The 24,932-nt window shown below is 40.3% G+C and overlaps 3 protein-coding genes across 6 annotated transcripts in view; 1 reads left to right on the plus strand and 2 right to left on the minus strand.

Annotated features, from left to right (window-relative positions):
- Positions 1–623: 623 nt before the first annotated feature.
- nccrp1 (P1, F-box associated domain containing) lies at positions 624–5,235 on the minus strand. The gene is made up of 6 exons (XM_022204566.2): positions 4,975–5,235; positions 3,466–3,546; positions 3,064–3,160; positions 2,753–2,848; positions 1,092–1,230; positions 624–1,003 (listed from the first exon to the last, which is right to left on the minus strand). The coding sequence occupies exons 1-6, from the start codon at positions 5,114–5,116 to the stop codon at positions 857–859; spliced, it is 702 nt and encodes a 233-aa protein (XP_022060258.2). The 5' UTR covers positions 5,117–5,235; the 3' UTR covers positions 624–856.
- An 11,909-nt stretch (positions 5,236–17,144) lies between these two features.
- On the plus strand, positions 17,145–20,771 carry ckma (creatine kinase, muscle a). The gene is made up of 8 exons (XM_022204553.2): positions 17,145–17,219; positions 18,476–18,683; positions 18,803–18,957; positions 19,164–19,296; positions 19,438–19,609; positions 19,741–19,864; positions 19,969–20,158; positions 20,270–20,771. Exons 2-8 carry the CDS (start codon positions 18,491–18,493, stop codon positions 20,446–20,448), a joined length of 1,146 nt encoding a protein of 381 aa, XP_022060245.1. The 5' UTR covers positions 17,145–17,219; positions 18,476–18,490; the 3' UTR covers positions 20,449–20,771.
- A 133-nt stretch (positions 20,772–20,904) lies between these two features.
- mark4a (MAP/microtubule affinity-regulating kinase 4a) overlaps positions 20,905–24,932 on the minus strand; it is a 40,602-nt gene continuing 36,574 nt past the window's right edge. Inside the window, exon 18 of one of the 4 annotated variants that reach the window (XM_051937156.1) lies at positions 20,905–24,875. In XM_051937156.1, the coding sequence (XP_051793116.1) occupies positions 24,539–24,875 (337 nt within the window). In that variant the 3' untranslated portion in view covers positions 20,905–24,538. Of the gene's footprint in view, positions 24,913–24,932 lie in introns of all 4 variants that reach the window. The other 3 variants (XM_051937155.1, XM_022204550.2, XM_051937157.1) reach the window with 3 other exon arrangements.

The raw sequence follows: 24,932 nt of genomic DNA on the forward strand, positions 1-24,932 counted from the left end.
ATCTGTCGTCATCAGGATCATCATCATGTCTCAGAGTGTACCAGCTGACTATTGCTGAAAGGGAACTGAAACAACTATTGCTCTTAAATTGGCACCATTTTCCCCCCTCCATATCTATTAGTTTCAACACTCTATAAATAGATTGTAACTTCCAACCATACTGGCTTAATTAATGCCAAAGAAATTGTTTATTTCTGTAGAGCATCTTAAGTTATTAATAAGAACATATTTTGGGTTGCCAAGTTATGAAAAATCCCATTGGCTTGTGTTTATCTTTGTCATTCATGCATTTGGAATGTTGTTAACCTAATCATAAATGCTGTATCTGTTAATTAGACATCAAACCTGGAGTTTATCAGTGCTTTCATTAAGTTAATGAATGTGATAATATATTTTTGTTCAAATGCAGCCATTTCCCCATATTTAATAAACAAATGATCTAACCAACCAAAGGAAGTTTTTGCAACCTGGAAACAGTAAAGTTATTCTTACTTATCTGATATGCTGATATGCTGAAATAGTTATTGTGTATCTACTGCATGTCTGCTTCATCCAGATATTGCATGTTTCCATTATTTTTCAGACAGAGGTGATACTGCTTGAAAGGAACAATCAATTCTCAATTATGTGAACTGTATTTTTTATTATTGCACCACACAGCAACCCCCAGAAGACAAGGAAGATTGGCCTTATTTGGAAAATATCTCAAAAGCTATTGCAAAAATCAACCCCAAAAAACATAGCAAAACTGGTCACTAAAAAAGATTGCACATTTGTTATGTTCTTTTCAGTTGCCAGCCTAAAGACCAAACTGGTTGGATATATTAGCAACTACACATGCACGGCAGGATTTGTCCTATGGGCTGGTTTTGAGTGGTTTCACAATCACTGAGCTGCCAGAGAACAGTGTGGGAAAGAAATTATTCAGGAAACTGTTCTTCAGTCGGTGAACGAAGTGGACATATCTAACCCCAGGTCCATAGCCAGAGAACACATGCGACACCTGCAGGCCAAAACAGACATACACAGTGAAAAGCATGGATAGGAATGGGAATGGATCACCGTACCTGTCAGGGTGCTCAGTGACTCACCTCCTTCCAGTTGTGTGAGTAAACGCTGAGGTCCTCAGTGGGGCTGACAGAGTGCTCTGAGATCACTGTGCTTTTGTCCGCACCCAGTAACTTCACATGCAGCTGGTAGATGGATTTATGCAGCTGACTTTCCTCATACCTGACAAAATAACACCAAATTTGCCATCTATTTTCTAATAACTTATATGACATTTCCTGTACAAAACATCAGGGAAATAGAACAGTGTTTAGTTACTACACTATAAATTGATTCATTCTTGTAAACCGTTAGCATAATCTGGAGATTCCTTTATTCAGATCAACTGAACATGCAGCCCAGTGCACAGTTCACTCTAATATACATGAGGAAATACGTTTATAATAACAGATCATGACATCTAGATTTTAAAAAAATAGCTAAAAAGAAATTTGTACTTTGCTTATGATTAATACCAAATAACAAGGATTTTTCTCCAGACATGGTACAGTCAAGGAAAGGCCTTTACTATCCCAGGCTGTGTCACCAGTCTGTCTATACTGATCAGCAACAACATTAAAACCACTGACAGGTGAAGTGAAAAACATTTATCATGTTCTGTTTTGCTGGGTCATGACATGAATGTGAATACTTTGACACGTAGCGCCCACCTAAACATTGTTGCAGGCCAAGCACTCTGCAGTTGGTTCAGCCTCCCCAAGCACTCTGGTTCCTCAGCAATGGCTTGAGGAACAGGACTAACAGCCCAAAGCATTGACCCTCCAAACTCTCCAAAGACTAATTTGATCAAGCATCCATGGAATGCAGTTCAATAAGCCTCATCCACAAAGAAACCCACCTCACAACCCACAAAGGACTGACCCCATGCCTGACACCACAAAACACTGTCAGAGATCCATCCATGTTCTGATGGGTCAGAGCTGGTTTGACAGCACTAAGTGGACCTATACAACACTGGTTTTAAAGTTGTGGCTGATAAGGATATCATGTCTCTGCTGTGTGACTCAGTACTACTGATATGTATGTAACCCTTGTGTTGTCCTTACCAAAAAATGTTGTTGCCTTGTCTGAAAAAGTCCAAAAATTCAGAAAAATTTCCCCAAATTTACAAAAATTTGCAAAATCTTCAGGAAGAAAATTCCTGAAAAGTTTCCCTCAAAAGTTTTATTTTTTTAAAATAAAAAATCCCCAAATTTGACAGCGAAATTCACTGGATTTTGGTAGATTTTTTTTCTGAATGTTCTTAAAAAAAATTTTATTTGTGTTTTTTTCACCAAAAAATGTTCAAAAATTTCCTAAAAATTTTTTGAAAATGTGGAAGTTTTCACTGTGAAAATATATATTTTTTCCCACATTTTTAAAACTTTAAAATGGGTCAATTTGACCGCAGGACGACAGGAGGGTTACATTTAAATCTATTTAATTATCCTAATGGTAATGGTCAATAATAGCAAACTTTTGTCTTTTCTGCAAATTAGACACAGGTTTGTCACAAATCTGTTGCAAACATGGTATTTTCTAAGGGAAATCAGAAAGCAGTCAGTACAAAGTTGTATGTTGTGAAACATGTTCTGTACATTATGTCACCTGTGTGCGTAGCAACCAAGCTGATAAGGACACAGTGACAAGAAATCACACATTGTCTGTTACAGGGGCTGAAGGGCGGGAAAGCTCGTAAACCCACCAGTCTTGGATGACTATTTCAGGCTGAAAAGCATCCAGCAGCTCGTCCCACAGTCCCTCTGCCTTCAGGTCCACAACCTGCTCCATAGTGAACCAGCTGAGGAGGAAAGAGGAGGCAAGAGTTGCATTAAGCTTACCTTTAACCTGACTATGCTGTACAAACCACCATAGCAAAGAGCCCAGAGTTCAAATCATGCTGGTTTAAACAACTGTGCAGGCCACTATGTAAATGTAATTTTAACATGTAAGTTTACTGCTAACCAATGGTGTAACCAGCTGTGTGTTTAAAGTCTGATCCTCAGTCACACCTACCTATATGTAGGCAAAGCACAGACCACAACACCTTCTGGGATGTCACTGTCATCATAGGGCAGGACTTCTATGCTCGTGGTCCAGCCGGTGAAGTCACCTAGGAATTAGGAGATTAGTTACCCTACCAGTCAAAAGTTTGGACACACTTTCTCAATCATCGGTTTTTATTTAATTATTTTACACATTTTTGAATAATACTGAGGACAGCAAAGCTATAAAAGAATAAATATGGAATTATGATGTAAATAAAAGAGTGATAATCTTCAGTATTAATCTACAATGCAGAAAATAATATAAATAAATAAAAAATATTGAGTGAGAAGGTGTGTCCAGACTTTTCACTTTTCACAAAACTTCATTCATTTTCGTAGTTTTTATTGGCTGATCTCTCTTGTCTCTCACCATCAGGCTGAAAACGTGGAGGTCCACGTGTGGGCTCTTCAGGCAGCTCGGGTTCAGGTGGAGGAACATCTTTATTCAACCCTGTGGTGAAAGAAGACAAATTACTGTTGTGTACCCTGTCATCCTAGTGTAAACATGTGGAAGCAAAGAATATATCTTCTTGACAAGAGTCACTGGGTGTGCCTCGTTTTTTTGTAAAAACACAGTAAGTATTAGTCATTTCTGCACACTGAGACAGACATAAGCCTCTAGGGAACTTGTCACTGGTGTTACAATAGCTTCCACACTTGCAATACTTAGTTGGAAAAACGACATCTTAAGTCATTAGTGACCACACCTAGCTGCTTTGCTTTAACGTCAGTGCACTTCAAATGCAGGTGTTTAAGCCTAAAATTCAGTAAAATCAATCCAGGGCCCAGATAACGAAATTTTAAACTATTCTTTTTGTGACAGATCTAATCAAATAAATGTCACCACATCTGGGGTCATTGTCTTTTTATTTCAGTCACCCATGCCAACAGTTTGGTACCTTGGAACAACTTGCCACTGAGTGTTAAAAAAAAGGAGAAACTAAGTGTGGGTTGTACCAGGATTTGTTTTTTTTTTCCCTGGTGAGACATGCTATGGTTGTGTTTTTCAAATGCAATTTTTTTAGAAACCTGACACAACAAACTAAACTTCATTTGCTTCCAATTGATCATTTGTAATCCTGAATGTTGCCTGTAACAACATTTAACAATACCAGGGTGTATTTGGGTCTTGTTTTTTTGCCTCACATTTCTCCATTAGTTATATTGCAAAAAGGTTGGTGTTTTTTTGAGGAAGTGAGTGCCTTGTTGGTAGTTGATCAAAAGAAGTTCGGACCAAGAACAGCTATCAGGATAACACACTGATTAAAAGTTAGTTATGGACTGAAATACCTTTCAATCACTAGTGAATATACACTACCGTTGAAAAGTTTGTGGTTATCCAGACAATTTCATGTTTTCCATGAAAACTCACAATTTTATTCATGTGCTAACATTATTGCACACGGGTTTTTTAATCAATTAGCCTTTCAACACCATTAGCTAACACAATGTAGCATTAGAACACAGGAGTGATGGTTGCTGGAAATGTTCCTCTGTACCCCTATGGAGATATTCCATTAAAAATCAGCTGTTTCCGATTAGAATAGTCATTTACCACATAAACAAGTTGTCAACTGTATTTATGATTCATTTAATGTTATTTTCATTGAAATAACTGCTTTTCTTTCAAATATAAGGACTTTTCCAAGACACAACTGTGAAACTATGGAAACAACTGAAACATTACTTAAAGCCAACATCTGTATTAGCACTGAACTCCAAGCCAGCTGTGGATCAATATCTCTGAACTCTGAACCTTCCTCTGGATTCAAACTGTCTCAGGATCAGAAAAACTGCCTCTAGCTCAGTAAACTGTCTCTGGATCAGTCTTGTGAGTTGTGTGGATCAGCGCTGATCGTGTTTAACAGTGATGTGCTACCGTGAGGTGCGGGGTTCTTCAGTAAGTTTCTTCCCAGCGGCCTGGCTTCGTACACGGACTTCCAATCCAGGCTGTCGGGCATCGGTGCTCCCTGCAGACTCCACTCAGCCTCACATCTCTGCTTCCACTCAGCGGCAGACATGCTGCTCAGAAATCCTGTATGAATGTCACACTGATTCAACCAGGAAGAGATTACACATTTTTATTGCAGTGTGCAGTCTGCGCCACGCCTCGACGTTGCGAAGTAAGCAAAGCAATGCTGCTCCCTCTTAAAGCCACAGTAGTTCAACAGAGTGTGCAATTCAAGCACTACTAATAGTACTAAAAATAACAACAGTATTAACCCATAGAAGTGTAAGTGGATCAAAAATGACCCCGTGTGCTCGTTTTCTTGCGATATCTTTGTGATGATTTTTTTTATCATTTCATATTCTAGCTATTCCTCAAAAAACATGTTAATGTCATTTCAATGGTATATTTAAGTTAACTTTTATACTTTTAAAGAAATTGCATTATTTGCATTAGCTCTTTATCACTGATAACATCATACAAGAGGTGATGGAGGGATGGAGAGCTGGATGAAAAGAAAATGGATGCTGACATTCTTCTATTGCTGTTCTGTGTAATATTCTTCTTTTTCAGTTTTCAAAATCTGTTACAAAGTAAAAAATAAACATATTTTATACATAAAATCATTCTTGGGTGGACAAAAATATTATACAAACAATAATGCCAATGATTACTCTCAACCAAAATGACATCAAAACATATCGATTCTTGTACAGGTTCATTGATCCACTTATGGAAAAGTGTAGGGTCCAGTCACTACTAGTGCATCTAAAGGTTCATAAAATATTATGACATAATACTTTATTTTTATTAGCAGTAATACATGTTAAGTGGAAACAATAATATAATTCGATATCAGTAAATGATAATGCAGGTTAAACGTGTGTGTGTGTGTGTGTGTGTGTGTGTGTGTGTGTGTGTGTGTGTGTGTGTGTGTGTGTGTGTGTGTGTGTGTGTGTGTGTGTGTGTGTCAAAGCGATAAATAAAACATCATGTTTTATAGTTTGAAATTCTATTTTTTAGAGTCCATTAAAACATATTCTGGTGTTTTATCTTTGTCATTTAACACCAAATATTGAAACAAATGTGTCACCTGGTGCATTATTCTTTATATTATTTATGTATCTATGCATTATTCATTCCTTTGTACACTTGAATCACATTGTTTAGTTATAATTAATCAGGGAAAAAGTCTAGAATCATATCAGCTGCAGGCTCCAGACTTCTCAGAACACACATTTGTCCCATTATCCACAGTTTTATCAGTGACCAGAGGCAGTCTATGTGCAGCACCTGTTGTTTCCTACTTAAGACCTTATATAGGCCCCTATGATCATGGTATGGTTACCTGCCTACTTACTAGAGACTCTGACCTTTGCACTGTGTCAGTACATTGACAATCCTGTATTTCAGCGCATGGTGCACAGACATGGATGAAATTTTTATGTCTTTAATGTAAAATGTGGATGTTTCTAAATGAAATATTCAGCATTTACTTAGTCAGCCTTCACTTGCTTCTATATAAGTGAGATGAATGTGTCCCTTAAAGTAGCTGAGTATTCGATGTTTGGCCTTAAAAACAGGCTTAGAGTGGGGACTATTCATATGTGTAAGGCGTATATGTGTGAAGTCTGAAGTTGACTGTGGACTGCACAGTTAAGGTCAAGTTCAAGGTTCTTGCCCTCCATGTGAGAAATTCATCTTAAACAAAGGCAAAAGCAAGCTGCACAGCAACACATAAAACAGAGCACATGCTACTAAAACGCATAAATTGCGTACGTGGCATAAAATAAATTAAAACGAAAAGCACTCAGAGAGCGCTGTATTCCGCCAAGGCTGTTCATTCCCCCATACAGCATTGTCAGAAATGCAGCATTTTCAAAATAAATGCAGCATTTTCTTTAATTAGCTTTTGGTGATCAGAAATCACGGGAACATAAAATGTGGCCATTTAATATAGATGTACCCACAAACAAAATGACTTTGCGCTGACGTAGTGTTCATTTGTTGTCATAGTTACAGTGATGCTGTGCTGCTATCTCTCAATGATACAGAAAATCCATGGATCCAGACTATAAGCTGCATCACTGCCAAAATCTAATCACTTGGTCCTTGTTGCATCGCGAGATGAACCAAATATCCACAACATCTCAGTTTAAACTCAACTTTTACTGAGGGCTTGAGCATGGCATGTTACACTCACACACATGACTGGACCACGACATGAGCATAAGGCAGACTCCCAGATAACTTCTTCTGTTTTCCTTGCATGCACTCTTGACAGCGTGGCATGATCGCCACCTAGTGGACCCTTGAGACTAACTTATCACATTAATCTATAACAAGGTAACTTAGCAGGTAAATAATGATAAATAGCAATTACCAATAAATGTCAGGATACCACAGTCCTTGTGCCATTTCTGACCTTCCCTGAAAATTTCATCCAAATCCATTATTCTGTTTTTGTGTAATGTTGTGCAAGGAGAAACAGACAGACAAACACACGCTGATTGTCACATAACTCTGCCGCATTCCATGGCGGAGTAATAATATAAAGAAAAAACCTAAAGTACATATGTATCTCTATACATACATACATACATACATACATACATCCCTATGCACATAACATTTGGCTACCTCCTTTTGGTAGCTGCATCTAACTGCTCATTAATGAGCTTGATTTAGAGACGAATAAAAGAATGTTTAAAGCTGCTGAGCCTTCTGCCTGAATTTAACAGTTCATACTCTGTGAGCAGGACATGTGATGAGTCTGAAAGAATACTGTTTTCCTGCCTGATGGTGGCCGGTGTAAAGTCTTGCGGTATGAGTGGAGCAGACCATGATCTTACTCGCCATCTTCAACAGGTTATGAATCTGAGTTTTTGATTTGACTGTCAGAGCCCCAAACCAGCAAATGATCTTGCACCTAAATATGGACTCAGTGTTTGCACAGAAAAAAATCACCACAATTTCTCTACAGACACCAAACATGCTGTTAGAATCCACAAGATGGAGACATTTGTAAAGTATCTGGTGTGGTGACACTGCATTTCACTGCCATGTGCTGTGAGAGAAGTTTCCCAAGAATGTACAACTGAGCTACAAGATACCTATAGTGGAAAGCTACTCAAATAAAGGCAGTTCATAACACAGGACTGTTGAAAAGTTCTACTCTTTGAATTGTCTTTAGGGTGGAGTTTTCAACAGTACGGTGCATCAGACAAATGGAATAATGTAATATATCAAATGAAAGGTGAGAAACAATGAAACCTAAAAAGAAACAACAACATCTGACATGAATCTATCCTGTGTTGAAATATACCTAGATCAGTCCTCAAATGTTTTGTTATTTTGCTTACAGCTGCATGAGCTTTATTATTACATTCTTACTACATTATAGTATCATTTTAAACATGTTACACTATCCTGTAGAGTCATGTTGTCTATTTAAAATAGCTAAATGACCTTTTTTCTTAACATTTTGTGAATTTAAAAGAATGACTTGGAAATCTCATTTTGCATATGCGCAAACAATGGTGGCCATGTATGTTCCTTTTTTTGAACAAAGCAAAGTATCTGTTAAATTATAAGAGTATTCACAATGCAAAACGCAGCAGTATAAATTTTGTACAAGGCTGTCAAATCATCACCAATGAAACTAAAGCATCTGGTTGAGGTACAGACATCATCAGTTATGTGAGTAAGTGGAACTGGCAGCTATCCCCTTCTAGTTGATGTTTTTTGAGTAAGCAGCTGGAAATTTACACTCTTTTTCAGTCGTGGAGTGAGTATGAGGAACTGGAATTGTATTTTATCTGTGAATTAGGCTTAGAACTGTATGCTTAGACAAGAGGGGGACAAAGAAATTATATTAAAGATTCCAGTGCTCGAGCAAGACTAAATAGTGTCACTGATGATAATGATGCTTCTGACTATATTATATTCATCCATCCATCCATTATCTATACACCGTTTAATCTTTATTAGGGTCGCTGGTAGTCTATCCCAGCTGACTTAGGGTGAAGGCAGGAGACACCCTGGACAGGCCACCACTCTATCATAGGGCTACAAAATAGAGACAAACAATCATATTCACACCTGGGGTCAATTTAGAATCATCAATAAACCTCAGCATATTTTTGGACAGTAGGAGGAAGCCGGAGATGCACAGGGAGAACAAGCAAAGTCCATGCAGAACCGGGGATCTTCTGGCTACAAGGCGAAAGTGCTAACCACCAAGACATAGTACAGCCCTATATAGTATCTGACAAAATAAATGTATTGATGTTGCTAACAGCGTATGTTTGTATGGCACAGTGTAGAGTGGAATTGAAAATCTGAGAGCACATTGAAAGAGTCTTATTTTCATGTAAGCTTGGAAATGATCAGAAAATATAAGGATTAAGAAACAAAAAAAAATGCCTTGACATGTAATGCAAAGAACAAAGCATTCAGATTCTGTGCAAATTGTATATACTGCAGTTTAAGCATACTCACAATGTGATAAAATATTTTTATGATGCACATTTGAGGGCTTGTGTAAAGACTATCCTCGCTAAGATGGTGTATTAGCTGCAAATACCAAAAAGGCAGAAGAATGTTGGACATCAGTTGAATACAGCATACTATAGCTTCAGCTTATGTTGTCTTCTGTCAGGGAGGTTAATTTGTAGTTCGGCTGCTGATGACATAAGAAGGACCCAGAGCCAGCAAGGTTTATGGTTGGCAGGGACCCAGGAAAGCTAGGTCAGCAGAGTGAGCTGCCGCAGGGCAACACACTGTATGGTAAAATGGCTCCAAAACGGATATTTATTCTTGGAGTACAAAACATCGGGGGATGTAACATATTTGAATGAAATGCCAAAGCTTTGTCATAAAAATGCAGTTGTTGGACTGAGGCCACAGGCTCTTTCAAAAGTAACACATAGAAGATAATATAACATACAAGGAGTGGTGTGTTCACAGCTGCTAAATGAAAAATGTTACTGTATGGACAGGCATGTAGGAGGTCATTTTCAATCGTCTACAGAGAGAACACTTCTCTAAGTTAACAAGTATGCACCGAGAAAAATCTGAATTATTTAGAAAAACATAGCAAACAGTTGGGCACATGCAGACTGTGACACTTCCACAACTAGTCATGTCCATATGAAGCTCACACATGTCATCTGTCCTTGTGCCCAAGTGCAGTGTGGGTATTCTGATCACTGTGTGTTAAAGGTGAACTCTGGCCTCCTGATAATTCACGAGTTAAACCACTGATACGGTGAAGTATTTAAACAAACAGTTTAACAAGGCAAGAAGGATGATGTAAACATTAGCTCTGCTCCTGGTGGGTAAAGAAGAATCCCTTCTGATAATATGACCTTTATCCCTGGTTAAAGGGGCACACCAATGATTTTACACATAAATGTCACTCTCCTCATAATCAGCTCGTGAAAACAGCTTCATCCTCTGTGGCTCTGAAGGAATTTTGTGAAGTGTGGTGGCACTATAACTCTGATGGTTGATTTCTAAGCCTGAGTGGTGTACCATGAAGTGAAATGAATGGGTTGAGGACGCATGTTGAGATTAACAGATTTCGACCAGCATCCCTTGGCTGCATCATCATTTGCAGTATATATATGAAAGATGCTGTTGAACTGCATTATTTGAAGAGTAGAATTCATTGCATTTTATTATTAATTTAAAGTTCTGTGAAGGTTCTCAATCGTCCAGGTCATCTTAAGGTGAAGGGTTTAGTTCAGGCAACTGGACTTATTCTTGTGATCTTGAAGACGTTTCACCTCTCATCCGAGCGGCTTCTTCAGTTCAAAAAGATTAATTTAAAGGATTAAATAGCTCTGCTTCTGCATAACATTGTCAGCCTTGATTGAATGTCTCACTCTACCTCATGCAACCGTGTTGTGCATATTATCAGGATAAGACAAATTCTTTTTGTTTTATTTTTTACTTTTTTCTGTCAGTAAATTTGTCCTCTTGGTCAGCAGTAACAGCTAGCTAAATATCTAACTTTTACTCCTGAGAAAAGGCTAACATTAGCATGGATTAGCAACCTTGTTACTGTGATTAGAGTAGGGTTAGCAAACAACAAATTAAACATGGAATAAAAATTGCATCACTGATGTGTAAGCTGAGCCAATCAAGTCTTTGATAGTGTATTTATTATTGATGAATATGTAGCAAAGAGAGGTTTATTTTTTCAAAAATGTTGAAGCCCTAAATGTACTCCAATTCTGGAATGGCTCATATCTATCTATCTATCTATCTATCTATCTATCTATCTATCTATCTATCTATCTATCTATCTATCTATCTATCTATCTATCTATCTATCTATCCATATATGTATGTCAGGGTAGAGACTCTACTGGAGTCTCTACCAGTAGAGACTGCGATCACAATCTCTACCAGTAGAAACTCCAATCCTACCAGTAGAGATTTGTCAGGGCTAAGGTTAGACTTTTAAGGTTAGGGTCAGGGGTCAGGGCAGGGGTCAGATTTAAAGGTCAGGGTTAGTTAAGGTTAGGGTCAGGGGTCAGGGCAGGGGTCAGATTTAAAGTTCCATTTCTACTGGTAGAATTGGAGTTTCTACTGGTAGAGATTACAATCGCAAACTCTACTGGTAGAGACTCCAATCGCAATCTCTACTGGTAGAAACTCCAACTCTACCAAATCGCAGTCTCTACCCTGACATATATATATATATATGTATATATATATATATATATATATATATATATATATATATATATATATATATAGAGAGAGAGAGAGAGAGAGAGAGAGAGAGAGAGAGAGAGAGAGAGACATACCCAAGAACATGACACTGAGCCAGGTGTAGATGTATGTTACATTGTACAGTACAGCGTAATATTTGAGGTCACATCCCATGTGCAATGATCCATAGTCACATTCTGTCCACCTGAAGCCTCAAGAATGCCAGTGCTACTAATCATTCAAATCTGTTGATACATACATGCTTAAATAAACATTGCCCTTTAGAGAGTATAGTGTTCACGTGTTTCTGTCTATGTAACCCAGCTGAGAGAGTCACACCTATTTGCTTAGCAACAGCACCTGCATGAAGAATCAGGTGGAAGAAAAATCTTAAAAATATATATTCAAAGCACACATCATAATAATTGATGAGAATTAACTTGAGTTGAACACTAAATAATGATCTAAATGTTAAAGTTTCCTTGTAACACAAAACCACAGCAGTTGAATTTTGTCATTTTTATACAAGTTCTACTACATGGAGTCCACTCTTGTAAAGTGTTCAGCCAGAGCTAGGAGACTTCTGGTCCAGACTGAGACGATAGAGAACTGACTCAATGAAATTAAATCAGGGTCCTGGGTTAGTGGGGGTTGCTGTCTGACAGGGTGGAGATGGACCTAGCAAGCCTGGTATAATTATAGCCTCCCCCTGACCACGCTCTGTACACGTGACCCTGGTGACTTGAGTTTTAATGGAGCAGGACCCACCACTAACACACCAACAAGCACTGCAACAAGCACAGCAATGCAGACCTACAAAAGAAAAATCAGCTTCCCATCAAATACAATTTATCTGGTTTTTCATCTATTTAATCATCAGTCACAATACTTATACAATAGTGCAGTGTCGGTTCTCTTTTGAGCAGTCAGGTTTTAAACTGGTCTGAAGATCAAACAAACATTCTTTTATTATCTGCATAAACACACAGCCATGTGGAAAACGAATCCTTAACAGCGAATTAGTTTAATTAACTGTTATGCTGTGAGCCTGAGCCATGTCTCCCTGCTAGTTTTCTACAGACAGGTGCTGAATTTAATGTGAGAGTTTTAAATATAGACTGCCATAAAGGGGATATTTATAGAGGCTTGCTACATCATTGTGTGTGGTTGCCAAGCACATAGTGTTACTTTTTCAATCATGAAATGGTTTCATCATGAAGGGAGCTTTAAAGTATTACTACGGTTGAAAGAGGTGTTAAAAAGATACATTTCCCTCGTTCCTGACCAATGTGACATAATTTGCACTCACTTGATACTGGGACTGTAGCACTGTCACAGCTGCAGCTTGACACTGTGCTATTCTGACGCAGGTCAGGGCAGTTGGAAGGGATTCCTTTCAAAGGGTCATGCTATATAAGTTTCAAGAAAGTGTCGTGTGAAGCTACGAACTAATGGTCACTCTCTCAAACACATTCAGAGAAGTAATACCGCTACGATTCCAGAAAAATTTCTGTCACCGTACATGCTGAAGCCAAATCATTTTACTATCTACAAAATACTTTCTCTCAAAACTATCTTAAAACTCCCACACCTGCCATAATACTATCACAATACGGTGTACCCACCCTCAGATAGCATGTGTCCAAGCTGACTATTTCTGTGGCCCGTTGGGGGTTTCAGCATCTTGGGAAGTTGAAGGAACTCTGCGGCCACCATCGGCAGAAAGCACATGCATCATATCACGAGCCTGTTGCATAACTGTTCTCGACTGCTTTTACTCAGTTGCTGCGGGTAAAATGACAGCAAGTAGTTACTCTATCTGGTGTCTGGTTTGCAGGTGTTACTACTTCTTCCCAGGAATTTAAACTTTAGACCTATTGCGAGTCTCACGCACATATATACTGTGCGGAAAAATGCAAACGTAAAGTTAAAAATGTTTGCTGTATAAGGTGAAAGGGTAAGTTGGTGCATGAAGTGATAGTAGAAACCTGCACTAATTTGGTAACCTTTGACTTGAGGACAGGCAGTAGACAGCTGGGTAACATGAGAGGTGGTTTCAGTTCAGGGCAGAGGCACCAGCAAACACTCCTTTCTCCTACATCTGCAGAATCTAGCAGGAACCAAAGCAGAAGTAAAGGGGAGAGACTGCCTCAATACAACAGGCAGATGTAGAGAACATGTTAGAAGGCTGAAGTTCTGAAGGGCAGGGCTGAAACATTTGGTAGGGCTGATCCAGACAGTTTGGAGGGGGAGGAGTGTGCTACATGTTTGGTGTACAGACAGGGGTGGTAAGATAGGGGACTGGAAAGAGCAGGTTTGAGCCAGTCAGCTGCCCGTCAGAGATGGCTGGGGCATCCCACAGGCAGAGCTGCTTGCTGGGATGGCCCCTCTTGGAACAGTGCCTGTGTTAATGATGCCCGAGGGAATTGTTAATGCACATTAAATATCTCATCTCCACACAGATTTCTGCATGTGTTGTGACAACACCGGTACATAATATTTAGATAGGAGACATTTAATTGCATCTGCCTTTTACTTTTGGTGTTCTGTTTGCTGTCATTTTTCTCTCTGTTATTATTTTCTCTCTCTCCCCTTTACCCTCACCTCAACTGGTTGAGGCAGATGGCCAACTTCCCTGAACCTAGTTCTCTTTCTGTTAAAAGAAAATTGTATCCCTAACCATTGGGAATATGCTGATTAAAGGAAATCCTTGGGTTGGTTTTGTTTTTCCCAACCAAGCATCCATCCATCCGTTTTCTGTGCACCGCTTCGTCCTCATTAGAGTCTCTTCCAGAAGACTTAGGGTGAAGGCAGGGGACACCCTGGACAGGTCACCAGTCTATCAAAGGGCTACATATAGAGACAATCACACTCACATTTACACCTACAGACATCTTAGAAATACCAATTAACCTCAGCATGTTTTCTGACCATAGGAGGAAGCCGGAGTACCCGGAGAAAACCCACGCATGCACAGGGAGAACATGCAAACCTCATGCAGAAAGATGCCGGGAAGGCCGGAACGTAAATCAGGGACTTTCTAGCTTTAAGGTGAAAGTGCTAAACACAAAGCCACTGTCCAGCCCCTCAACCAATCAATAGGTCTTTCATTTTAGTTTTAATCTAGTCAGATTAATTTGAATTTTTAATAATATTTTCCTATCCTTAATATTTAATGTAATTAAAATACTATTGCATATCATTTGCAGGGGTTTAACCATATTTAAATGGCCCTATGCAAAGTCAAATCATAATTAACACTGCAGGGTCTGCACCTCAATATTTACACTTGTTGGGTAAATTCATAGTGCTGTTCTGATTTTGGTTGTTTAAGGGCCAATTTTTTAATCCAACAAATACAAGTTAAATTCAATTGGGATGTTAGTCTGAATGATTAAAAAAAAAGCATTTGGGAAATGTATTATTAATATTCGAAATGAAATGTTCAAATTAAAATTACTAGTGCAAGAAAAAACATTCATAACTGAGGTGGAGTCTGTGACCTGAGTGAAAAATGTAGCTAGTTATCAGATGCCACATTTACTGTGCCATCCCACTGCCCCTAGGTGCTTGGTCCAGTGCAGCTTTGAAATAATCCGGCTCAGATGGACAGAAGGTCATCAGTCGAAATATCAACAAAAGCTCTGTCATAACTGCAAGCTGCACAGAACAAAACAGTTCTTCTGTGCTGCAGCTGCGCAAGAAGCAGCTATGGAGTATAAGCATTAGTAAAATAGTGTGAGACAAAGAAGGAGGTTGATGAAGCCAATGTGTAAGATGGCATCATCTTTCATCCTCAACATTCCTTCTGACAGCCAGTACTCTCATCAAAGATTCACCATCTGATAACTAGCGTGTTAATTAGAGCCTGACTAAGTCATGGCTGGATGAAGGTAGATTCTGTAGGCCAGTGGGGGTCAGCACTGATGAGTGAACACAGCAACAATATCTGCACAATCTAATCCTGTTTAGTATCTGATGTTCAGTTTGTGTTGAGCTTATTGTGAAAAACGTGGATTCAACTGTGCAGTATCTCACAAAAATATTTGGAATATAGGACATTTGGGAAGGTATATGTTTGGAGATATATTTTATTATTTTATAATTTGAAGTATCAATGTTATATTTCAATCATTTTTGGGGGTTTTTGTTGTTGTTTTTTTATTCAAAATGTATTTATTTATATTAATTCTGATGCCACTTTGGTTTCAGGAGAACACACGCAGATATGCTAGCAGCTCAGTGAAGCTGTTCTTCTTAAACATTATTGTCACCAAGCTAAGATGATCACAGTGGCAATGCTGACTAAACTAAATATAGAATGCTAGCATGTTAGTTTTAATCTATAAACACCACACATAGTACGGTAAAGACTGATAGGACTGACATTAGCTTTGCAAGTTTTTATTTATGAACCAAAGTATATGACAAATTAATCATGGAAATTCTTGGATTCTAGAGTCACAAAATAGATACAAATTTACCCTTAGAGGTGCATACAAGTGTACACCAGATCTGATGATAATCCATCTATTTTTGTTGAGACCTGTCAGTTGCAGAAGATTGCCAAGGTTATCACTGACTTCATTCTCTGTTAAACTTAAATGTTTGTATAAAAAATTGATTGAAATCCATGTAGATATTCAGATATTTTGGTCTGGACCAAAGTGGTGTACTGACCAACAGGCCTATCAACACACAGACGTTGGCATACAGCAGCAACTCCCACTAGAAAGGCAAAACTGAGCCAGAGTGAGGTCCTGAAAACAAGTGAGCCTGAAGATCCACTACTGTTGAATACAGTGCAATCGTACGTATAGAGGAAAACTGACCAACCCTGCTGCAGTTGGCAGTACTCAACAATTTATAAGCATCCAAATACTAACCATTTTGGATGAGGTTACTCTGCATCCTGAGGAAACTCTAATTACTGTCTCCTCTGGAAATCATTTATACATATACTGTAAATGAAAAGAATAGCAACTCTTTCTAATTTTCATTCCTGACACAAAGACCTCTGATCTCCACGTCATGCTTGACAAAAGTGAAGCTCAGCTCTTTTCAGTTGCTTTACCTCCCACCATCCCTCCCACCCCCAACACCACACCACCACACTTGTGACCCCCTTGTCCCCTCCCAGATACTCCCACCATGCAACTGGAGCTATGTATGGGTGACGGGTGCTGACGGGGGGTGAGGGTACAGCTGCAGTACCCGTCTTGGATGACTGAGATGCAAATGCATTCCTTTCACAAACTGTTCAGAGTATCTGTGCAGAGGCTCTGGCCAATAAGGGTGCAGCAGGCACTAAAATGGCCAAGCCAATGACTGAGGGTCTGCCTGGTATAAAAACAGGGAGCAAACACCTCTAGAGTTGGGTGACCCCTATTTTGGCTGTGGTGAACAGGATCTGATCCCAAGGATTGTTACCTCTGTTCTTGTCTGGTGTGCAGGTAAAGAAATATCACAGTGATGATTAGCTTTGTGGCATTAAAGAAGGAGCAGTCATGGAGACATGGATGGATTTGAAGCACAATCCAGACCTTTAAAATGGCTCAAATTACTCACCATGGCTGTTTTTTTCTTGCAAGGAAAAGTTTTGGACTTTAAATCTAAAATTTAATTTAAGGATAAATGCACAACAGTTCTAGTACGTCTGCATCCACATGATGCATTCTTTTTTAAAGAAGGTCCTACTTGGTATCAGATGTCACTGAATTTTCTCAGATTATTCTCAGTTAAGCAAAAATGTGCATGAAGATTATTTTTTGGCGTGCAAGTATCTGTGCTGCAGTTGAAATGGTAATTTGTACCTCTGTCCTTAATCTCTGCAAAGAGTTTTCTCATTTTGAAAGTGATTTATGTAGACAGGTGCTTCACAGTTTGATACATGTAAGTCAGATGGCCTGAAGATCCTAGACGTCCTGTACTTGGTTTTAGCCATTTAAGAACAATATTTTTTGCTTTTTGGGCTTAAATTTAATATAACAGTCGATCTAAGCAAATTGATTGCTGCATCAAAAAGGCGAAACTCTTTAGAAAACCAGTACTATTTATGACCAAAATGTTACACTACAGTTACATGATGGATCCTGTTTCATGTGATCTAACACAAGAGTCATCGCATGCGTCATTGCTTTATTATCCAAGTGATCAGCCTACCAGGGTAAAAGGAAACTAATTACAACAGGGAAACATAAATATATCCATAGATAAATGTTAGCAAAGGGATCTTGTTGGAGCAAAGTGGATGGATCCAAATGTTTGATTCTGAAGCGGCAGTGTGATACAAAGAAAGTGTAGAGTATTTTCTAAGAGCACGTGAGTGAGCACAGAATATGACCAGCCAGAGCTTCATTTATGTGTCAGAATGTAATCTGGACAACTAGAATTGCATATCAACCAAACGATTTGTTGCTGCTTGTATATGCTGAAGACATAAAGGGTATACAGTCAGAAGTGCTAAAAATACTATGCCAACAGGTGCTCCTCCCTCTACTCTATTTCAATCAGACATCTGAGCTGTTGAAAATTGAGTGACACTTGTTACCAGAATTCCTCTACTACACTACTTAAACTGCAGCTGTCTTGCAGAATATCCAGTGTCTCTCAGTGCTGAAGAGTTTTAGCAACCATTCAGATCACCATCACAGACAATGCCAGATTAGGATGAATTGTTTACTAGTCCTGTGTTTTCCTCTCTTTGCAGTGTTAGAAAGCAATCATGCCTTTCGGAAACACCCACAACAACTTCAAGCTCAACTACAAAGTTGAGGAGGAGTTCCCCGACTTGTCTAAGCACAACAACCATATGGCCAAGGCCCTGACCAAGGAGATCTATGGCAAGCTGAGAGACAAGCAGACACCCAGTGGCTACACTCTGGATGACGTCATCCAGACTGGTGTCGACAACCCCGGTGAGACCCCGAGAAACACTTCATTTTAGACAAAGAAATCTTTTTCAACATTAGCAGTACAAACACAAAACTCCCTTCATCTTCTGATTCTCTCTAACCTCTCCTGCTTGTTTTTTCAGGTCACCCCTTCATCATGACTGTTGGCTGCGTCGCTGGTGATGAGGAGTCCTACGAGGTCTTCAAGGATCTGCTGGACCCCGTCATCTCCGACCGTCATGGTGGATACAAGGCCACTGACAAGCACAAGACTGACCTTAACTTCGAGAATCTGAAGGTTTTTTTTTTTTTTTTAAACAAACAGCAGAAAGCGGCATGGTTCATAAAGTCAAACAGCTAGAATTTAGTATTGTAAGACTTTCAGATGTTGAACCAGTCACTTAGATGGCTTATTTCAATGATTTACAACTGGAGAGTCATTGGATGGTTTATCGTTTCTTTCACCATATATTCATACTCGTATCTTATTGCTTTTTTCGTCAGGGTGGCGATGACCTGGACCCCAACTACGTTCTGTCCAGCCGTGTTCGCACTGGTCGCAGCATCAAGGGATTCACCCTGCCCCCCCACAACAGCCGTGGCGAGCGCAGAATTATTGAGAAACTGTCTATTGAGGGTAAGTTAATATTAGTTTGAGAACATAAGTATACCAATTGTTGTGAGACATAACAGACCATTCACAAGCAATGCACAGTGTCTTCAGTGAATGAGAGGTGAACCCAGCAAGTCAACACTTTGATGTTCCATTTCTTTGCAGCTCTGACCAGCCTGGATGGTGAGTTCAAGGGAAAGTACTACCCCCTGAAGGCCATGACTGACGCCGAGCAGGAGCAGCTGATTGCTGATCACTTCCTGTTTGACAAGCCTGTCTCTCCCCTGCTGACCTGCGCCGGCATGGCCCGCGACTGGCCCGACGCCAGAGGCATCTGGTGAGCATGACCAACAGCTGTCAGTAGGCTGACTGTAGAAACAGATTCAAAATCCTTGGCCTAGGTTTGTCCTTTTTATTATGTTTCTGCATTTCCTGTGCTTCATTACATGTTGATCCATATCTACTTAGGCACAATGACAACAAGACCTTCCTGGTCTGGGTGAACGAGGAGGATCACCTGCGTGTCATCTCCATGCAGAAGGGCGGCGACATGAGGGAGGTCTTCAGGCGTTTCTGCACTGGCCTGCAGAGGGTACATATTGATATCATGTCAAATTAAGAATGAAATATGAAATCCAAGGCTGTGCGGACCATTGCAGGATATACCATTGATTCTCGTTCTTTCATATCTGCCAGATTGAGGAGATCTTCAAGAAGCACAACCACGGCTTCATGTGGAACGAGCATCTTGGCTACATCCTGACCTGCCCCTCCAACCTGGGTACCGGCCTGCGTGGTGGTGTCCATGTCAAGCTGCCCAAGCTGAGCACACATGCCAAGTTCGAGGAGATCCTCACCAGGCTGCGTCTGCAGAAGCGTGGCACAGGTATGCACAAGCAAATCTTTAACTTCAGGATTGGCTGGCCTGTCTAGATTTGTACAGAATTCTGAACTGGAAGGTCTTATCTGCAACTCATTCCTTGTCCTTCTTCTTCAGGTGGTGTGGACACCGCCTCTGTTGGTGGTGTGTTCGACATCTCCAACGCTGACCGTCTGGGCTCCTCCGAGGTGTACCAGGTCCAGTTGGTGGTTGATGGTGTCAAGCTGATGGTTGAGATGGAGAAGAAGCTGGAGAAGGGAGAGGCCATCGACAGCATGATCCCTGCCCAGAAGTAAAGAGGGACAATCTTCCGTTTTTCTCGTGACCATTCATGTGCAATCGAGCCAGCTAACGGGCGTGCAGAGAAAACAGCCGCTCACCTAGAGACTCTTGACTCTGCTAACCTCTTTTTCTTCCATCCAGTTTATTTTTTTCCCTTTTCACCGTCCTTTGTTTATTTGTTTTCACGTTCTCCTGTGTTGGTTGGTAACATCCTGGGATCAGCCTCCACTGAGCTGGGCTCGCCTGGCAGAAGTGGCATCACCTACTTTTTTCATGAAAAGTGATGATTATTGAAGCTGTTCATATTGCTAAATAAAAAAATTGCCCCATGAAACAACTACATGAGTTTTGTGTGTTTTGGTTGCAATATTAAAAAACACATTTTTCAAATGAAAGAACAAGGCCATGAAATATACTCACACTTATCTGTGTGTGTATCTATGAAAACGAGACACAAAATGAATAAAAAATGCCAACATCTGTGAATTTTATTCATCTTCAGCTCTTTGCTCTCCTTATATACCATAACCACTCAATCTCAGCTTACACTTTGCTTCTGAGGGGAGGAATTAAACAGTAGAACAGAGTAAAATTACTCATACAGGTCAAACTATGTGTATTCTTCAGTGTTTTTTTTTGTTTTGCATATAACATCGACTGTTTCCAAAATCTGTTTTGAAATTACAGTGCATGTTAAATACTGAGCCCCCTGGGGTTCTAATACTGTTATCATCCACCATTTAACCCAGACCAGTGACACACCCTCTCTGAGCAGGTATACAAGCATTTACGCAACACTCAGTTCAACAAAAATTCTTTTCAAGAATTTTTCACAGTAGATTCCACCTTAAGACAATGATCATCCATCTTAAACTAAGAGTGAGTTGTTTTACACAAAGTTGTTTGCTTTTATGCCCATTTTTCTTCACAAATTCCCATTTAAATGCTCAGCAAACAACCTGATTCCTATTTTCAATCAAGAGACAGTGACATAACATTTCTATGGCTTGAATGCAACCCAGGGCTTTCAACATGTCATGAAGTTATAGGGATTGGCATAAATTCAAGTTAAAATGAAACCAAACTGTAAAAATTTATTTCCAAATGTCCTTGTGCTGGATCTAAAATGGAACCTTTTTCTTCACATAATCTACATAGTGGTACATTTTATGGCATATCCAAAGACTTCTATGAACTCAGATGCCCTCTTGAGCGTACTGAACCTATCCTCTAGCAACAAGGTGGAGTGAAGTCACTGTATATCACCTGAGCCCTTCTGTTTGTTTTTGTGAATGGGGAAAGAATCTGGCGCTTCATCTAGCAATTTATGTCTACAAAACTGACTGTGTCTGCATTTCACAAAAGCTTCCAATCCTAGGTGTGCATCATGTTTCTTTTTTTTTTTCCATAAAACCCAAACTCTGAAGTCATGCAGGATTGCAGGTTGGTTTTGTTCCCCATTGTCACTGACAGAAACTGCTTTAATCTAGAATTACTTCCCTTGCTCTAGCTATAAATAAACCTTGAGCTCTAAGATATATACTATATTCATATATTTTATATGCAGCCATTGACTGACTGATATAAATCCTGTTTTTTAATGATATTATTCTAAAAAATAAATAAAGTACCTGTGCAAATATCCACAAATTGAAGTGTTTCACATTTAAGACATTGGCGCCCTCCAGTGGCTAGTTCTGGGTATTACCTATACAGGTACACTGGAAGGAGCTGATTCAAGTCAAAGCAAAGTGCATTGAGGTCTATATTACCTAATGCTAATATACACCACAATGAGAAACGTCCAGGGAGAGGACAAGGACAGACTTCTGGTGCCCATTTTGGTGTCTGCTTCTCACTTTGAAGGGGAGGGAGGCTCAAAACCAGCCTCCCCTGTTGGGCTCCATGAAATAGCACACACCAACGAGGACTGAGAAGATGTCGTACAATGTGAGAGAGTGGATGATGGCTGAGTGTCTCCCAGTGAGAAACAAAGCCAAATGCTCATTGTGACAATAGAAAAAAGTTGGTGGTACGTATGAAGGCGGCCGACAGAAAAAGGTTGGCTTCCCTGTTAAATGTAGGGAGTTGGTGGTTTCATGATGGGTGGGAATGGGATGGGGAGGTGGGGTATGTGATGGGATGGGTGGTTTAGGTCACCATGAGCAAAGCCACAACTGAGAGATAGTATTAACAGTAAATCAGCAGCCAAACAACATGATCTCTGTAGCCTACGTAAATATCACAGTACGTTATTCACTAAAAACAGGGAGGGAGAATTGAAAGCTTTCTCAGTTTTTTCTGTCTTTTTTTTTCGTTTTTTTTTACATTAAATATGTACTGTATGAAGGCGCTGGGGGTAGTTCACTGTAAAGGCAACTGGACTGACAAGAAGAAAACATCGTCCACACTGCCTTCATCGTGCCTTTCTAGATACAGAACACTCACCCCGATCCCCACAGTCATCAATAATGGACAGAGCAGTTTATATACTGTGCCACAAGAAGAAGAGGGTGGACTTTGGGAGTGTATGTTACCTCTGTGTGTGCAATGGTTAGTGTGTAATCTGAGAGGTTTTGCTGCTTGGCTGATCCACTTTTGGCGTTTCCCACCAACATACTTTGATGATAACTGAGGTGAGATCGCATGGCACGGAATAGAACCAATAGAAGAGTTGCACTGCACTGAAAATACACCAGACTTACAGTATCACTGTTATTTTGTGCTGTGGTGACTGACTGCTTTCAAGGGCAAGGTTTGCACAGCATTTGCAGCGCACTCTTGCTTTAATCACCTTGGAAATTTTCAACAGTTGAGAGCTTTGAGTTATCATGACTTTCTCGTGTATAAGTCATTGCTGCTGTCGTGTCTTCAGTACAACGCTGTTGGAGCAGGGAAAAGGATGAAACGGGGGAGGCTGTAAAACCTAAATGATTGGTTTTGCTGTCAATGACGAGCACTGACGATGAATCCAGCCAATCAGAGGGCAGCAAGTCTATTTCATTCTTCTACGGAGCCAACAAAGACAAATTGTTCAATGAAAACTACTGCATGAAAAATCATAGTCTATTATGGAAGAAAATCATTCATTTTGAATTCTGGTACAGCAAAGGTTGTAAAATGGAGCATGATATTATAGTTCCAAAACGTTCTGCAAGTCTTGTGTACACAAATAAAAAGCCGACCAATGGGTTTCTTCCTCAAAAACATTATCTACACTTGAAATTTCTGCTCTTGCCATGCAGAGAAACTAATGTGATTGGGAGTCCGGAATTCTACATGAAGTTCAGGACCTCAGTGGCTCATTTGTATCCACCACGGATTGGCCTCCTGCATTCCATACCCACCTCTGATTGGCTGTTTCAAAGGCCCATCTACCCTGCTCCCACTGACCTTAATCCAGTGCAGGCGTCACTGTTGTATGTACACGAATCAAAGCAATGCAACACTCTGTGGCTGCTTGTCTGATCACTGAGTCGCACCATCTCCACGTTTGTGCATGTTATTGTCCTCAGGTGATGAAAAGTCAGCAGGTAATCAGTGAGGGGGGAAAAATGAACAGTGTACGTAAAGGTGACATATAAAAGAACAGTTTTAAAAAAGAAAACACTGGGTGTTCAATGATGTCGGATAGACAAGAGATGCTTTTCTGCAGTGGTGAATGTGACAGTGGGTAAAAACGATGATTAGAGCAATAAATAACAAAATAAAGAGTCATTATGGCTAAAGAGTAGCAATAAAAAATATTCAACTAGATTCCATCTGATCCAGGTCCAGTGGGTGCAGCAGCTCAGTGAAGAGGTCGGCTGAGCTGGGTGGGGTGATGGGGTGGACGGGGGGGGGGGGGGGGGCTTCAGTCTGTGTGACTTTACGGATCAGGTGTGTGTGCATCAGTGTGTGTGTGTGTATGTGTGTGTGTGCAAAGGGGGGGTAGTCTTGAAAGAGACAGAAGGAAAAGTCACTTCTCTCGGGTCCAGCCCCTCGTCCCGTCTCTGCGTTTTTTGTTGTTGTTGTTGTTGTTGTTGTTGTCTTCAATTCCCTTTGCGCGCACACACATAAACACTCACACAAAAATGCACACTCCTGCGAAAACACACCCTCCGTTCAAAGTTCAAGGTCCTTAGAGATTTGGGTGGCAATGTCCCGAAAAGCTAGCGGTGCCCCCCAGAGTCGCGTGTACCGCACCCCGTTAGAAGTCTCCGAGGTGCCCGTGGAAAGATGGCACACCTCAGCCTCGAAAGCCACGCGGCCCCCTGCCACGCCATGGGTGCAGGAGAGCAGAAAGGGGCCGGCATGATGGACCTGGCAGCCACATCCGAGTGCCGCCTCCCGCAGAGCCAGTACCACCTCCGCAGGGTCCCGCCGCCCACCACCTCTCAGATCCCAGCCACGTCCGACGGGCCGGGGCTCGGACGCTTTTTGATACCCAGGTAGATGGCAACTAAGAGGGGGGGATGGGACAGAAAAACAATCAGGCACTGGAGCACACCTGCTGCTA

The sequence above is a fragment of the Acanthochromis polyacanthus genome, chromosome 17 (assembly GCF_021347895.1).
Source record: "Acanthochromis polyacanthus isolate Apoly-LR-REF ecotype Palm Island chromosome 17, KAUST_Apoly_ChrSc, whole genome shotgun sequence".
Classification (NCBI taxonomy): Eukaryota; Metazoa; Chordata; class Actinopteri; family Pomacentridae; genus Acanthochromis; species Acanthochromis polyacanthus.